General features: G+C 31.2%; 2 protein-coding genes across 5 annotated transcripts; one reads left to right on the plus strand and one right to left on the minus strand.

The window, feature by feature from the left end:
* The first annotated feature begins 4,349 nt into the window (after window positions 1-4,349).
* Window positions 4,350-6,974, plus strand: LOC114182710 (aldose 1-epimerase family protein). 2 transcript variants are annotated; one of them, XM_028069644.2, is made up of 9 exons: window positions 4,350-4,577; window positions 4,775-4,865; window positions 5,089-5,163; window positions 5,300-5,356; window positions 5,447-5,604; window positions 5,706-5,837; window positions 5,958-6,060; window positions 6,185-6,284; window positions 6,376-6,974. In XM_028069644.2, the coding sequence occupies exons 2-9, from the start codon at window positions 4,788-4,790 to the stop codon at window positions 6,591-6,593; spliced, it is 921 nt and encodes a 306-aa protein (XP_027925445.2). In that variant the 5' UTR covers window positions 4,350-4,577; window positions 4,775-4,787; the 3' UTR covers window positions 6,594-6,974. The 2 variants fall into 2 exon arrangements, with proteins under 2 accessions (XP_027925445.2, XP_027925446.2); XM_028069645.2 differs by having other exon boundaries at window positions 4,405-4,694.
* Window positions 6,975-7,347: 373 nt separating this feature from the next.
* GC6 (golgin Putative 6) lies at window positions 7,348-15,809 on the minus strand. Of its 3 annotated transcripts, none has more exons than XM_028069641.2 (20): window positions 15,730-15,809; window positions 15,560-15,612; window positions 15,380-15,429; window positions 14,693-14,820; window positions 14,566-14,618; window positions 13,721-13,867; window positions 13,510-13,583; window positions 13,351-13,420; window positions 13,008-13,061; window positions 12,790-12,885; window positions 11,870-11,920; window positions 11,717-11,803; window positions 11,517-11,630; window positions 11,358-11,429; window positions 10,665-10,850; window positions 10,410-10,513; window positions 10,270-10,315; window positions 10,020-10,085; window positions 8,616-9,395; window positions 7,348-8,188 (listed from the first exon to the last, which is right to left on the minus strand). In XM_028069641.2, the coding sequence occupies exons 2-20, from the start codon at window positions 15,587-15,589 to the stop codon at window positions 7,640-7,642; spliced, it is 2,757 nt and encodes a 918-aa protein (XP_027925442.2). In that variant the 5' UTR covers window positions 15,590-15,612; window positions 15,730-15,809; the 3' UTR covers window positions 7,348-7,639. The 3 variants fall into 3 exon arrangements, with proteins under 3 accessions (XP_027925442.2, XP_027925444.2, XP_027925443.2); XM_028069643.2 differs by having other exon boundaries at window positions 8,616-9,386; window positions 15,730-15,807; XM_028069642.2 differs by lacking the exon at window positions 15,730-15,809 and having other exon boundaries at window positions 15,560-15,723.
* Window positions 15,810-17,231: the final 1,422 nt, after the last annotated feature.

Here is a 17,231-nt window from a genome sequence, read left to right on the forward strand (position 1 = left end):
CATAAAGCAACACTACTAAAAAAACTCTGCAAATTTTATTTTGAATTTTTTTAAGAAATATTTATAAATTTTGTTATGAAAAATAATTTATAAAAAATTACTGTAAATTTTTTTGTAAAATATTCTATATAAAACATTTTTCACAACAAATTTTGTAAAAAATACTTACGAATTTTATAATTTTGTAGAAAATAATTATTCACAAAAAATTACTTGTCAATCAAGATTCTTAGAAAAAATAACAGAAAAAAAATTTATTACAAACTTTTTTAACAAATTTGCAAAAGAAAATCCTATATAATATGAAATTTTTTAGTAGTGCAAGAACCTAGGTAAAAAAAAAAAAAAAAACAATAACAAATATAAAAATTAATTTTTTCTTAATGATCAAAATATTTTTAAAAGTGAATTGTCAACTGGGTACAAGTGGTTTAAAAAGTTTTTTTCTTAAAACAAAAATAGGTTGAAACCACGTCTAATCTAATGTTGTGGTGATGAAATGTAAAACAAAAGTAACACGAGTAATCTTAAGTGTTTTAGGTTCCATTTTGCACCTCTCAATATTCCAGTATTTAAATACAGTGTGTATTTTAATGTTTAACAGAAGACAACACAAAAAAATCAATAAAAAATCTAGACTCTCAATATTCCAGCATTTGAATGGCCTTAAACATTAACCTAAAATTTAGTGTGCAAGTTGTGGTGGTTTGTTAAAGGCAGCACGAGTAGTGTTCTACTTTTTAAGAAAGTTTGTGTAGCATGAAATTGACCAACTTTTGTATGAAGCTATAATTAACATGCTTCGGTCACTTCATCACCGCCCCTTGTATGTAATACTATAATACAACCAAAAATCTTCAGCAAACTTCTCCACAAACAAATCATAGATTACTAATAAAGTGTTTGTTAGATCGGATTAGAGTAAAATTATAACAAATTTCCTATCACGGTCAATAATTTTACATCGTTTAGAAAAAGTTGATGCAAAAAACGATTTAAATATTTCTTTCTTTTTTCATTTTTTGAAACATTTTATAAGGATAAAAATATAACAGAGTATACGTTTCAAAATAAATAATACTTTGAAAAGATTAAATATATTTTTGGTCCTTTAACTTTTTAGTGAATTTTGGAATTAGTTTATTTCGAAATTTTATATCAATTTAGTCTTTCATCTTTCGAAATACATAGATTTAGTCCTTTTAATCAAATTTTGTTAAGTTTATTTGACATTTCAAACGCGTTTCATAATAGTATTTGACTTAACATTAAAGCAAAAATGTGTCAAATAGTATCAACAACTCAAATACAATCCTGAAATACATACGAAACATCAAATAAACTTAACAAAATTGATTAAAATGACTAAATCCACGTATTTCGAAGATGAAGGACTAAATTGGTCAAAAATTTTGAAATGAACTAATTCCAAATTTCACTGGAAGTTAAGGGATCAAAAATATATTTAACTCTATTTAGAATGTATACCGATCGACAACGACTAGACCAAACCCTTAACAATTGTTCACCAAAATCACACTTTTGACCTTGACTTTGATACCAAATGTTACGATCGAACATTAACACTAGACAAAACATTATAGCCATTAATCAGAGCACAATTAATTCTACTTAAGAGCGTAACGGTTCAAATTTATGTAAAAAGCAGGACGATTGTTTATATTTAATTACAAGTAAACTAGATCATAATTGGAATTAATTTTTTACGTAAATTTATTAAATTTGAAAATACAATTAGTCAGAATGATTTGAATTGAACTTGATTAAATTAAAAGTCTACATCAATTGAATTGTGTGGGGTTTGGGTTATAGATTCAGAGATTGATTAAAAAGTGTAGTGATCTTTGATTGGCATGTAAGGATAGGGTTAGAGTTAGATTAGGTTTAGGTTTAGGGTTAGGTCTGTGCGGCAAATAGGGATGTGTTAAGATGGGTTAGGCCCACATCGGATTTGTTTGTTTCTGGATTTTCTTGTGTCCACTCAAATCCGCGTAGATAGAAAGCAACTTCTATTCATAGCATAGCTGTGATCACAAACCCAAATATTTCTCTTTATAAAAATATATCTATTTTCAATATTAAATTTCTTTTTTGAAATAAAATGTTTAATTGTATAAAACTAAAAATTCAAGATTTTAATACTGCAATTAAACTAGATGGGTATTTTTTAAATATTACACAGTGATAAAAGATTCTGTAAAAAGAGAATTAAACAATTAAATTAAATTATTGTATTGGAAAATGTTCTAAAGAGGAAGCAATCGCCATCACATGATAACAAAATTGAGAAAATAATGTACTTTAAGTTTATAGAGTCAAAGGTATTTAATATCTTTGTATTTTCTTACGGATAAAATTGATCTTCAATTTTTTTTCTTTTTAAAAACGTGAATTAATTACCTTTCGATTTTTGATGGGAATATAATACGTTTTTAAACAATTATATAATTTTGTAGATTTTAATCAAAAACAAAATTGTATTTTCAAAAAATAAAATAATTTTATTTTCTATGATTATATATTTAAATTATAAATAATAATTACTTCTGTGTGTTAAATTTTTAAAAATTTAAAAATTTTAAAAAAAATGATTTTAAATTAATGACAAATTTTATAAAGGGTTTTAAATTAAATATTAAATAAACGTTATATCAACTTTTAAAATTGAACCTAATGATTAAATAAAAGAATATATATATATATATATTAACCGTTTCTTTTTGTAAAATTTGATGGTATATGATAGTAAAATATTAAAATAATTATGAAATTTCTAAAATAATTGTAATTGTGATATAAATGTATAAAGACTTTGTATATAAAAGTGAATTACCTTATTTAATCATATAATACCTTTTTTCTGATATTTTTATTTATATATTATCACATCAATTATCCTTGTCACATTTCTTTATTGTAATGCCAACTGTATAAATTTGTATTATAGTTATAAAATGTTTTGTTATATCTATAATTTGTCTTTAAATAAGTGACAGATTATATTTTTTATATTATCATTCATATAATTATTTACAATATAATATGTGTAATTTTAATTTTTAGTGTCTTTCTTTTTTCCTTTCAATCTCTAAATTAAAAGTTGCATCTTTTAATTTCAAATTTTAGAAGAAAAAATAAATTCTCGTCATGACAATGGCCTTGTGTTATTGTTGATGTGACTTATATAATACATACGTTAACAATTATTTGTTTAACAAAAATAATGAAAAGATGATTCCGTAAAAAAATAAAAAATAAATAAAAATTCAGGACATTATTTCAAGAAAAACAATTGTAACGTCAAGAAAAGAAAAAAAACATTTACAAAATCCAGAAACTTATAAAAAAATATTTTACAAAAACTAAAAAATTAGTCAAATTTAAAATACTACAAACATAATTAACCTTATACAATTTCTTACCGATTCAAACACACGTAGAAAAGAAACATTTGATCATATTATATTACTATGGAACTCAATCTTTTATTCAAAAAATTATAAAAGAATAATAACTTTTGCACATATTTTTATATTGGTGTGTTTTTTTTTCTCTCTTATAAACTATTGTTTAATATTTGAGGAAAGATTCATCCGTTAGAAACAATACTATTAAAACATAATAAAACACAAGTTGAATTTACATAAAAAAATTGATATTATTTTTAATTTAAAATTTTAACGCAATAAATTTATAAATTTTTTATTTATTTTTTCTTTAATAATATTTAACCTTTTATATTTATTTAATAAAAAACTTAGAATTTTAGATTCATGTAAATTATATATAAAAAAGAACTTTTATTTATAGCATAAGAATTACTCAAACATTTCTTAAAAAAACAGCAATGAGATTCATACAATTCAAAGAGTTACTCAAAACATTTATTTGTATCAATTGTCACCATATTTAGTTATGAACTCAACACATTCCAAAACCACTAACTTAAATTAATGACTGAAAAATTGTGATTATCATTCCCAATAATTTCTATAATGTGAGTCATCATCTCATTTCATTCATTTGTGTATGGAAATATTGAAGACAGTAAAGTCCCACCGAACAGAAACATATCAGAAACACCAAACTCAATTTCAATATGATCATCAATTTGATTTTGGTCAACTTTATGCGATTTGCAGCACCGTTCATAGTTCATATTATGATATAGTATAGTATTTTCTTTTTTTATACTTTAATAACATGGCACAGGTATTGGTCACGTGTACAAGGTGGACCAACCAGAACACAACATTTCAGATAGTTACCTTTGAAAAAGACAAAAGCAACAGAGAATCCGATGCTAACGGTTGATTTCTGTTGGATATTCTCCAACTTCAACGTTAACCAGCTTCACTCTTTTCTCCTTCACGCTTTCATAAACATCATAATCTTATATATATATATATTCATAACATTAAAGATCTAACAAAGAAACGCAGAGTTATTGCCTCTGTCTCTTGGAACTCTAAACTGACACACACTTTTAATAATATTGTAGTGAAAGATAGCCGCCAACAAAGAAAGCTTAACCCTTTTTTCATTGGACTCAATAGGTGCTTGTGTCTTTCTTATTCCTTGTGCTTTCTTCTCCTTGGAAACTGAAAATCTCGTCCATTTTTCTGAAGGGTCTTTTTGTGTTGCAAAAGGGTTCACAAAGATCAATCCTTTGTGTAATAATATGTCTTTTTTGCTTGTGTATGGTGGGTGGAATGGAGATGAAACTGAAGTGTGTTTCTGGTTTTGGTTGCAGTAAGCCAACACAGATGCCGTTGAATATATTTCATGACAGAGATGGATTGCCAAGGATTATATTGACTGAGCCAAAAGGTTCATCAGCTGAGGTTTGTTTCATCTTTTTTGTTTCTGTTGTAACTATGATCTAAAGGTTCTATTTTGTTGCAGGAAAATGGAATTTTGCCTTCATGATACTTTATGCTTATAGTTATGAACTGTGTGGCTTATTATCAACTTTTGAAGTTAGATACAAATCAGCCATGGTTTTTTTGAAAATATTTATATGGAAGTGGTAATTTCATGTAACAGTTCATGAATATATTATTTCAGGTGCTTCTGTATGGAGGACAAGTTGTTTCTTGGAAGAATCACAGGAAGGAAGAACTTCTGTTTATGAGCAGTAAGGTAATATATAGTATTAGTGCTTAAAGTTGAATTCATGTTTCTCTATTTCATTATTGCCAACCTTGAATCTTATTTGAGGATCAAGTTTCTTCTTAATTCTCATTACTGTCTTTTATGGTGATTTTCTACTGAACAGGCTAACTGGAAACAGCATAAAGCAATCAGAGGAGGGATATCAGCTTGTTTTGCAAGGGTTAGTCTCAGTTCATCACACTGGTGGTGAAAACATCCTTGGCTTGTGTTGCTGTGAAATCCAACATTTTCAATGCTATTTCTGTTTCAGTTTGGTGATCTTGGTTCACTTGAACAACATGGATTTGCAAGAAACAGGATGTGGTCATTGGATAGGGATTCTTCACCTCTTCCTCCTCCCTTAGACAATCACTCGTCAGTGGATCTAATATTGAAGTCAACAAAAGTTGATTTAAAGACACCCCACAGGTACATGTATATATGGATTCAATCAAACTGTGTTTAAAAAAGATGAAGTTCTGCTGAATGGAACCATAAAAAATGTCTAACTTGTGTGGCTGCTTCTGCAGTTTTGAGTTCCGGCTTCGCATCTCTCTCAGTGCTGACAAGCTAATTCTGATTCCACGAGTTAGAAACACAGATAACAAAGCCTTTTCTTTCTCCTTTGCTCTACGCAACTATTTATCAGGATCAGATATTAGGTGTGCATCTTACATATATACATTAAATGCTTGCTTTGTTTGTTTGTTCTGATATAGATTGTTCCAATTCATCATATCTGGCTTAACTATGAGTCTAAGAGAGGTTGAATGAATTTGCAGTGAAGTGCGTATTGAGGGATTGGAGACACTTGATTACTTTGACAATCTGATGAACAGATCACGGTTCACAGAACAGGCTGATGCACTTACATTTGATGGTGAGGTATAATAGCTTCATCTTCTGCTCATAAATTTTCTCATTTTTTTTGGAATATTTGTAAGAGATACCTAATCATGTTTTGTTCAAGAGGTTTCTAAGAACAAGTGTGGTTTGGATACCTTTGTAGATTGACAGAGTGTACTTGCACAGTCCAAATAAAATTGCCATCATAGACCATGAGAAGAAAAGAACTTTTGTACTCCAGAAGAAAGGAATGCCAGATGCAGGTAGTTAAGACATTTTTGCATGGCATTGTATGAATCTATTTGGCATTCACTTTTACATTTCTGATCTGTTGTGATTATGATGAGAGTGCAGTGGTGTGGAATCCCTGGGCCAAGAAGGCCAAGGCAATCCCTGATTTGGGAGATGATGATTACAAGATGATGATATGTGTGAGTTCTGCAGCTATTGAAAGTCCTGTTTTCTTGAAGCCCTCAGAAGAGTGGATGGGATATCAGGAACTCTCTACTGTTTCATCAAGCTATTGCAGTGGACAATTGGATCCTCGGAAGGTTCTTTATGGCTTTCATTGACTTTGTCGATGCACTCATCTTGTAGATTATCTTGCAGACATGTCTTTATTGAGCAATGACAAGACTACACAGGGAAACAACTTTTTTGTTGAAAATCCTTGTCAAGACAATCTACTCCTAGATGTATTTCGATGTAGGCCATTATTACCATGCCCAGAGTTCACGATCAACCTTCCTGACTTTCTCGGCCATCACTGAACTTCATGAAAAAGGAAGATGCAACTTTTGTTGGGAGAATCTAAAAATTTTAATGCCCTGTGATTACGAACATATTGTATTGTATTACTTCATCTCTCCATGTAGTACACACTGATAAGATCTAGTAGTTCGGAGTCAAACGTATTATAAAATATGATGGAATTGCTGATATGTTGTCAATAACCTCTCTGCGTAATAATGGACTACAATCTCACGTAAAAACAGTTAATTTTAGGGTTTGGATGTTGCTATAAAAGAATTATGACATCCCAGTTGAGTTATTTTTGTGCTTGGACCTATTTCTTAGGAACTTTCTTGGGAAACATTTCACAGAAGTTTATATAATGGACTGCAATCTCAGTAATTATGGACTACAATCTCACAGAAAAACAGTTAATTTTAGGGTTGGAAGTTGCTATAAAAGAATTGGCATCCCAGTTGAGTTATTTTTGTGCTTGGACCTATTTCTTGGGAACTTTCTTGGGAAACATTCCACAGAAGTTTATATAATTTAGAAAATAATTTTGGCGTACATAGTACCTTCTAAGAAAATACATACTGTACAACAGAGTCCTCATAAATATATTAGAAGAATACAAATATTGTCCTCCAAATGATTTCTCACAAATTGAATACGTTTACACTGTAAAAGAGAGTAAAGAAAATGAAGAGACAATTTAATCACCCCTGAATATAACAAAATAAACCAGCAAGAAACAGGTCCTCGACGAATCATAATTTAAAATCCAACTATGGTGGAATATAAGCACCGATCCGTTCTTCATTTTTTGAGTTAGACTGTACAATTCAACATAAAATGTATGAAGTGAGGAAGAGATAAAAATGTATTATTCATCGTCTTCATCATCTTCATCGCCAGCGGCCCCTGCTTCATCACCAATGCCTTCAAGTAGTTTGTCAACATCCTCACCCAACTCCAGCAATCTTGCACTAAGTTTGTCTACCTTGCTTTGTTCTTGCCCGAGGCATACAAGCAGATCATTCAGTTCAGCCTCGCTTTCCTTCTGAGCTTCTTCCCTGGCCTCAGATTTTATTGCTTCCACATCTGGGAATGTTGAGTGTCCTTCTCTCTTCAGTGCTTTCACCTCATTCTCCAATTGCAAGTTAGCCTGCTCAAGACTATTGTAGGCATCGGACAGACTCCTTAGATCAGCTTCTGTCTTTCTAGCTAAGTTCCGATAATGTATCGCCTCTGATTCAACTTTGGCCCTTTCTTCCTTGAGCTTCTCCAATCTTTGAGATGCTTCTTGGAGATCTCTACGGAGTGTCTCTATTTGGATTCTGTCTGAGCCCCCACTCCCCTTTTGCTCAGGCTGCAAAGTACTGCCTGTCTTAGCCAGGTCCTCAGCCAGAGTAGCATTTCGAAGAACAAGATCCTGAGATGATGACATAAAAACTATCACCAATCAGACACATAAGGAGGCAAGTGCATTGCCTCCTGCATCCTACATACTTCCTAATGCAACGATATCTCACTCTTATTCAACGCAGGAACATGTCAAAGAAATCATTATTAACACACCAAGTTATTATTAGTCCATAATGTTATGGACTAATGTGAAAACCATCATAAAACTTGACAAGCTGAAAAAATTCAAAGATGTATGCTGGCTCCAGTATATAGTATAGTAAACACATAACAAGAATGTTCTTGGTAATATTATCATGTGCATACCATTTAAAACTAATTCCAGAATCTCATTTTAGCAAATGGAATATGAAGGCATATTTTAGTACATTCAACCTGCATCTTCCAAATTGAAGTCAGGTAGAGTACCTAGAAAAAACAGATTCATGACTCACCTGTATCTCAGAGCACTGTTTCTCAACAAAAGACTTCAGCCGCTTTATGTACTCGGCATCACTTTCACCGCTTCTTTGCTCTAACTCTGCTGGCACTACGGCCACCTTCATTTTTGGACGACTAAAAACCTCCACAATCTGTTCTCTTATATCTGCCTCTAAACTTTTAACAAGGTTCACAAAGTTGGAATCCAAGATTGAAGAGAGAATTGGATGGTCCAGATTTTTCTTTTCTGACAAATCATTGTCATCTACATCTTCAATATCTACCATGCTAGATGTTGAAGATCTAGTAAATGATTGGTAGGTAAGGGATGACTTCACACTGACAAAAATTGAACTTTTCTGCATCTCATCAAATTTTAAAAAGTATGAACTAAGCCCAATTTTCTGACTTATTGCATCAACAATGGCAAATGCATCTTTTCCACTCTCAGTGGATTTGTTATATATCACGCATTCACCCAAGACTACAGCTGCAAAACCCCTTATACACACTGTTTCAGACAAATTTGATACCAGCTCAAGAAGATAAGTAAGGTGGGGGCGTGCATCTAGGAAGCATTGCACTGCACTGGGGCAATCTGCTAGCCAGGTAATCAGTAATTTCAAGATAATGGCCTGAACATAAGAATTTTCTGATGTACTAAACTTTCCAACTTGAGATTTCATAGATGAAGCAATAGCCAAATATTTCACCATTCGATGCATTAGTGGCTCTTGAGCTCCTAAAGATTGCATTGGTGCTGCCTCAATATCTATTTGTAAAACCTGCAACAACTACTCTTGTAAGATTTCGCAAAACATTATTTTTTAAATCTCAGTTCATACATACACAAATCTAGAAAAACCAAAAACTAGCACAAACAAACGTTTCGAGTAGTCCATGCCACAAACTTCTGATCGTACATGCATAAAAAGCATTTACAAGTTGAATGTATGCATTCCACACACAATCTCCCTATTAGCAATATGCTAAAGAATAAAACATGTTAATTTCTCAATTTTGAATAAGCTATTGCATGTCAAATAGATTATCAACTTTGAACACATACGGTTTAGTTTATTTGTACAATTCCTTTTACTCTTTAGTCATCTAATCTTGTTAAAGGGTATAATAACTTCTTAAAGAGGTGGAGGCAAGAGAAGGATCTGTGGTTTAGATAATTTTCTCCTCTCTTTTCAATAGATAGTAAAAGCAAACTATTGGGGGGGTTTTGGGAAACTTAAATTTGATAGCCAAAAAATAAGTGAGTGTACCACTTTGATTCTTTAAGATAATTTTTTCAGCTATATAACTCGTCATTTATGCATAAAGATTAATCCCGACTGAAGTCTTCAACTCTGCTATAACAAGCAGCAAAATATAGTTCAAAATACATCAAGTGGGAAATATTGGCATACCTTTTCCTTGCATTGGAGATGGTCCTTCAATATATGAGATAAAACACTAGCAGCTCGGCAAGAAATCTACATTTTTAATACAATGTCAGATAATTATCATGGTAAAATGTCACAAAAACTTCCTTCCATGGTACAAATAAAAATTCCATGGGTTATTAGAATTTCCACCCGATGGAATTAGCACGCAAGGAAAAATATAATTTGAAATAGACACACATGTCAAATAGGTAGTCACACGCATATCACATACCTCAAGATCACCATTTTCACCCAAAGTAAGACCCTGTAATAGCATGCTGAAAAGGAACAGTCAACAATCTTTAAGCTGATTGAAGACAGCACATTATCAAAAGGCAAGGGAGTCACTAATGCACCACCAACAAAACAAACCTGCCAAAAGACATACTGACATCCTCCTCAAGAAATGCATGGTTCGTTGAATATGGCTGTGGAATTAATGTAGATGCCAGCATTGATTGACCATCCGCATTTTTCTGTTTTAGATAAGGTTAATCAAGGGAGGAGCAGAAAAAATAAGTATGTAATGAAATGCATAAACACACCTCAGTCAAAATTTATTAACTGGGATGTGGTGATGAGAAAATTTATACGCCATAAATCAACAAAGAAATATGCACAACCAACCTCACAAAAGCTTTTTAAAATATAATCAGCAGCTATGAACTCTTGCATGTTAGAAGTTCTCAAAAGGATTCTAAGTATAGAGTTCAGAGCAGGTTCAACTTGGGGCTCCTCTCCAAGAACTTTGCCAGCAAGAAGATCGCGATTCTTTGAATCTCCAACAATCAAATCACCAATGCATTGCATTGCCTGATAAAGATAGCAGTATAAAACCAAGCATCCTTTTTCAAACAGAAACAATTCTCACAAACTAAGAATTTTAAGAACAAAAAAAATAGCAATGCCACAACTAAAATGGAAATGGAACAATTACTAAAACAAAAAAGGAAATGTACTTTTAACTATATGTGAATCAAAAAGTGAGGTGGATGCATCATGCATGGACCGATTAGCAAGTAACACTGCTCCAAGTTCAACTGATTCCTTGACAACAAGACTAGCTTTTTACTAAATTTTACAAATGTCTATTGAACAACAACTATTGCCAAATACAAGCATAATATCACTTTCTCATTACTTATATCATCTAATTGATATACAACCACGTCTAGATGTCACAAGTAATGTAAGGAACGAAAGATAATGAAAGCATGAAGAGAAATTTCAGTTTGTGTTTGTGTATTATTTACCACAACTTTTTTATGTTAGAAATAAATACATCAAAGCATTGTACGTGAGAAAGGCAAGTTATCTTACCGCACAGCGAATGGCAACAGGTACCCATTGGCTTTCAACACCTAATATTAACAAATGTTCCAATACTTTTTTCTACAACAAATCCATAAAAACTGCAGAGTAAGATCACCAGATTGCTATTTTATGCAAGCATCACAAAAGACTAAGTTCACGACAAACCTGAACCAGAGTAGTTTTATTTGCCTGTTTATTCATATCTTTCCCAGGATCAGACTCAGAACCTCCCTTTAGTAACAATTTAATGGTTTCTAATGCACTTAGTAGATTGATTGTCTACTGGCATGGTATTTATAAGAAAGAGTTAGCTATAAGGGTTCACCAACAGCATGAACTAAAGTGAAAAATTGAAAGAATCTAACCTTTTGTTGATTAAAAGTGAAACTACTTCCTCTCAGTTTCAAAATCAATACCAATGAGTCAAGTCCTACAGTCTCTCTTAGTAGCACCTGAACCATACAGAGTTGAAATTAGAACCAGCTTTAGCACTGGATAAACACAGTACAAGAACAAACCTGATTAGATGCATTGCTACGTAGCAAATTGTTCAACAATTCAAGACAATCCTGCACAGAAATTTAAGAATAAATATCTAGACCAAAAGCAATATAAAGCTGAACCATGTTCAAAATACATACATGAATAAGAATTATATTTAGATAAAAAAGTTTGGTCAAAATTGCAAGGGAATTTCAGTGCCTTGTACAAACAACACAAGATGACAAATAATACAATTTTGACTACATTTTGGTTTTGCCTTTTTTGTTTATGTGATTTATTTTACCATATCTAAATCTGAAAATGTGGTTACTCAAAAAAGAATCTGAAAATGTAATCAAGTGATGGAAACCAAAAACAGTCTATAAAAATTATTTTTGGCAAGTGGCCTTCAAACACTATTGTTGAAACTCCCACATTGACTAGGTATATAGCAAAACCATAGTTTGTAAGTGTATGCAAACTTCACTTTACAAACTAATTTCGTAAGATTGAGTTGAAGTTAAAGTCTACTATCTAAGATGGTATCAAGGTTTGTTTGGCCTATCGTGTTCACCTATTATCGAATCGCTAAGTGATCACCTACAAATATCTAATTACATGCTCGAGATGTTCATTCCTTGAATTAAGATAGTGTGTTAGAATCTCACATTAACTAAGGAAATGGTCAAATTAAAGTATGTAAGTGAGACAAAATCTCACCTTACAAGCTAGTTTTATGAGATTTAGTTAGGATTATAGTCCACCTTCTAAGAACTATTGACTCTATTTAGAAGCAGGAGCAAGTATGCTCACTTTTTATATTTATGTAAAAAAGGATTTTACCAAAAGAAAAAAAAAATATAAGTGCATGTTCAATAATCATGCATTAATATCATACATCGTGTAGGTCATACAGCAAGTTAAATAAAGTACAGTCAAAGTAATCATTTATCACCTGTACTACAACCCCACCATCTGAATTTCCCTCCTCTCTTATGATACTGAAAATCTTCTCAAATGCACCTTCAAAGACGACAATCTTTTGAATCTCCTATAATCATTAAATTTATTTAGATGACACACATCAACTATTCAATAAGAAACAAGTTTTAAAAGGAAAAAAAAAAGAAACTGAAATGGGCATAAAAGTACTATTAGAGAAAAAAGAGTTACCTCAGCTTCGCGGGTCAGATGAGTGAGAAGCAACAATGCCTCGTTCCTTATTACCTAGAAGGTAAACCTTGATCACTTCCCAGTATAAACAATAGTCCCAGGCATCAATATTCTTGAACAGAATTAGTATTTAAAGGGCTTTCTCTTAAAATAAAAGAGTAGCAAACAAAACTATCAGATGATTTCCTACAGTACATTTTGAGAATTTAAGCAAACAGATTGCACCATCAATTAATTATCAGTGAATATGTTAAACAAACATATTTAGTGCAGACATATGACCAAAAACAACAATTAAGTCTGAAAAGGTTACTAAAATTATTAGAACTTTAAAGTCTTGTACCTCACGATCCATAAGCATGTCCATTAGTCGAGTTATACCGCGAGGGATGGTCAATATTGCTTCCTGTAACCTGGAGATGAAGCCAGCAAGGGTGCATTGAGCTAGATGATTTATCAATTCTTTGAAATTAAACCAAAATGGAAGCTATAAAGCCAATACCTCTGTGGAGAATTGGTGAGAAGGGCAGTCAAAATTTGCAGAGTGTAATACCGTACATAGAAATCATCTTCTTCCTATCAAAGTACACCCAAAAGCAAAAAAAAAAAACTAAGAGAACATTTCAATTTATATACATACGTCCAGATATCAAGGAAACTTTCAGTGATATAACTGAGAACACATCCCTTGATTCTAGAAAAGAAATCCTTACCAACAAACTTAAGAGAAGAGAGATACAGTCTGCTTCTCTAGAAAGCAAATCAGTGTTCATCAAAGCTGGCTGAACTTCATTACTTGATCCTTTTGCATGATTAATAGGCGTCAATGCACTTACAAGAGTTTCCAGGGCACCACGAACCTGTTGGAATACACTTTCCAATTAACACATTTTTGGGACTTGATATATTAAAGCAAATGTTACTAATCTAAAGGGAAAAAATCCCTCAACAATTGAAGGACTGAGAAACAAGAGACGGTAGCAAGAGTAACAGTTTTTGATTCAATAACCAGAATCAAGAACCTTCACAATCTAACTAAATGTATCCATCATTAATGAGATTAGCACAGCCAGTACATGATACCACAACAGAGTAAGTACATACATAAATACATATACATATATATATATATATATATATATATATATATATCTTCAAATATGAAAAAATCCTAGAAAAAAGCAATAAATGCTAAAGCTCAATAGAACATCATAGAACCCATGGGTGTGGTTGACTAGAATAAATTTCAGAACATTGATTCATAGAAATTTTCACAATTCATCTGAGTGAAGAAGTTCTACGCTTAACACAAAAAAGTATGAGCTAGGAAGTTCCTTTACATATGACAGATGAATTTAACATTTGACATAAGTAAAGACTTGAGAGTTTAATAATCGAACTGTTGAAATAACATCACACTTTAACTTTTATAGTTTTTTTTTCTTTTTCCATATTGTCTTCCTTACAAAAGTGAACTTCATGATCTGCATCCTTTAGTGCCAAAAAGAAACAGGAAAAACAATAGAAAGTAGACATGATAGGGAAGAAGTTGTGTCACCATCTCAACATCATCACGTTCTTCCTTTAAGACACTTAGCATTATAGGAAAGCCTGCAAATATATCAAACCTATTAAAACAGAGGAGAGGGTGAAAAACCTAAAACTGGTTGAGAGATAGGACGTACCCATTGCCCCAAATGCTAACTGAAAAGCTTCATTTTCTAAGACAACACCCTGAAGCTCAGCAATAGCATTTCTTCTGTCGTCTGGTAATTTACCATTGCTTATCCGGTCAAGCAAGCGCTCAACATATCTATTCAAATAAGACAAAGAAAATGTATGACACTAAGTATAATAGTAAGATCAAAATCAGGCTAAAATGATATTCCGCACTATCATAATTGAAAACTATAAAATGAATTAAAGAAACAAAGTTTGATATTTTAAATAGTCAGAAATGATATATTTAACCTAAAGAAAACAAAAAGGAAGGCAGCAGATATAAGTCAACTAGCAAAGAACTTCAATTTCAACAAACAATAATGTAGATTATCCAGCAACCACGAGCAAGAATCAATGATATCTATCTGAAAAAACGTCTATAACCCATAATAATAATCAGTTAAACAACTACATCAAGAATGTCATAAAAAAATATTTTTTTATGAAAAAGATGAATATTCTTCAGGACCCCTTACTCAGCAGAAGTCAGTTACTAGTAAGCACAAGAACCGATCAACCAACAGAACATGATGCTTGCAGAAAATCCCCAATTACATTTGCTCAAGAACGCCGCAGGAAACAGACAAGCAGAGCTGTGCATAACACAGCAAAACAGTTTTTAGAACATTTACAGAAAAAAAGAAAAATACCTATCTTCGTTTGAAGAATTCTCGTTGCCAACAAGAAGCCCAACAACCCCCTGCACAATAATTACCAAATTCATTAATGTCTAAACAGAGATAAATCACCATGAGCTCGGCTTGCACGCTGTCGTTATCTCGAACTAAAAAATTTGTAAATTCAAAAGACCACTCAAGATCAAATCATACCTTATAACCAGACATCAAATCCATCTTCATAGATCACAGAATGTCGCAGAATCCTTAAAACAAAAACAAATTTGAAAAAGCAACAAACCTAATTCAATTCACAGTGATCACAATAGAAAACAATTGCATCATTGAGAACCCTAAAAGTAATAGTGAGAGAAGAAATGTACCGAAGCTAAGAATTGGTGATTTGTTTTGACGCTATTCAATTTCAAAGGCACATACACACGACGATGCAGATTTCGTATTTTTGTATTTTTATTTTTTGTCTATTCTTGGTTTGGGTTTCATTATGGGCCGTTTCTGGAAAATAAATCCACATGATTGCTACTATGAATGATGGAAAATTTCTTTCTGCACCACCATAACTTCATTCACATGTTACATGTGTAGTTTGCCAAAAAATATTAAATATTAAATATATGAGTAGTTTGTTTTACCACATAAATATGTATACTTCTTCACAAACATTAAGAAAATATCAATTTCATCTTTATTATGCTTACGAATTCTTCAACCTCAAGTATTGAAAAATCTTCTTCCTTTATATTAAAAATGTATCAATTTATATATTTGACTAACGAAATGTTTATAAATTATTTAGGGTTAAATATGTTTTTAGTCCCTTAACTTTCAGTGAATTTTGGAATTAGTCTATTTTAAAACTTTGAACCAATTTAGTCTTCATCTTTTGAAATACGTGGATTTAGTCCTTTTAATTAAATTTTATTAAGTTTATTTGACATTTCAAACGTGTTTCACAATAGTATTTGACTTAAAATTAAAGTAAAAATGTGTCAAACAGTATAAACAACTCAAATACAATCTTAAAATGCGTACGAAACATCAAATAAACCTAACAAAATTTGATTAAAAGGACTAAATCCACGTATTCCGAAAGATGAAGGACTAACTTGGTCCAAAGTTTCAAAATGGACTAATTCCAAAATTTACTGAAAGTTAAGGGACCAAAAACATATTTAACCCAATTATTTATATAGTTTAAGGTTTAATTACATTCTTAGACTTATTTATTTATTTATTTTGACCTTACTATTAATAACCGTAAAAACACATACATATCTATATGCATATGTATCCACTTTCTAACATAATTATTAAAATAAAAAATATTATTACATTTTAAAAATATATTTATAAAATAAATTAAAAATAAACATTTTTATATGTTTTTTTATAAGAAATTAGTTGAATTCAAAAAATATATTTATTAATATAAAGATCTAGAAAATAACTAGTGATCTTTAAAAATGGAGTTTGATTATTATATTAATAAAATTAAAGTTTGATTTTGTTTTTTTGATTTACTTAAAAAATGTAGGGATTCGGTCATCGATGGCCAACGAAGACAATCTTTTTTATGTGACAAACAGTGTATCACGTTAGCATTTCGTTACGTGGTAAATTATGTGTGAAATTAATTAAATTTTCACTTCATCTTCTTTTTCTTTATCAAGTGAATTAATTTTCATTGTCTTTTTTTTGTTCACCACTCAAATTGATTATTAGTGGACATATAAGCATTGCAACTCTCATATTTATCACATGTGTGAAATTAATGTCATACAAGGAATAAATAATTTCATGTGTCCATAACGGAATGCTAATGTGACACGTCATTTGTATTAGCCATTGAAGACTTTAAAATAAG

The sequence above is a fragment of the Vigna unguiculata genome, chromosome 4 (assembly GCF_037176805.1).
Source record: "Vigna unguiculata cultivar grain cowpea cultivar isolate G323 ecotype 2 chromosome 4, ASM3717680v1, whole genome shotgun sequence".
NCBI classification, from domain to species: Eukaryota; Viridiplantae; Streptophyta; class Magnoliopsida; order Fabales; family Fabaceae; genus Vigna; species Vigna unguiculata.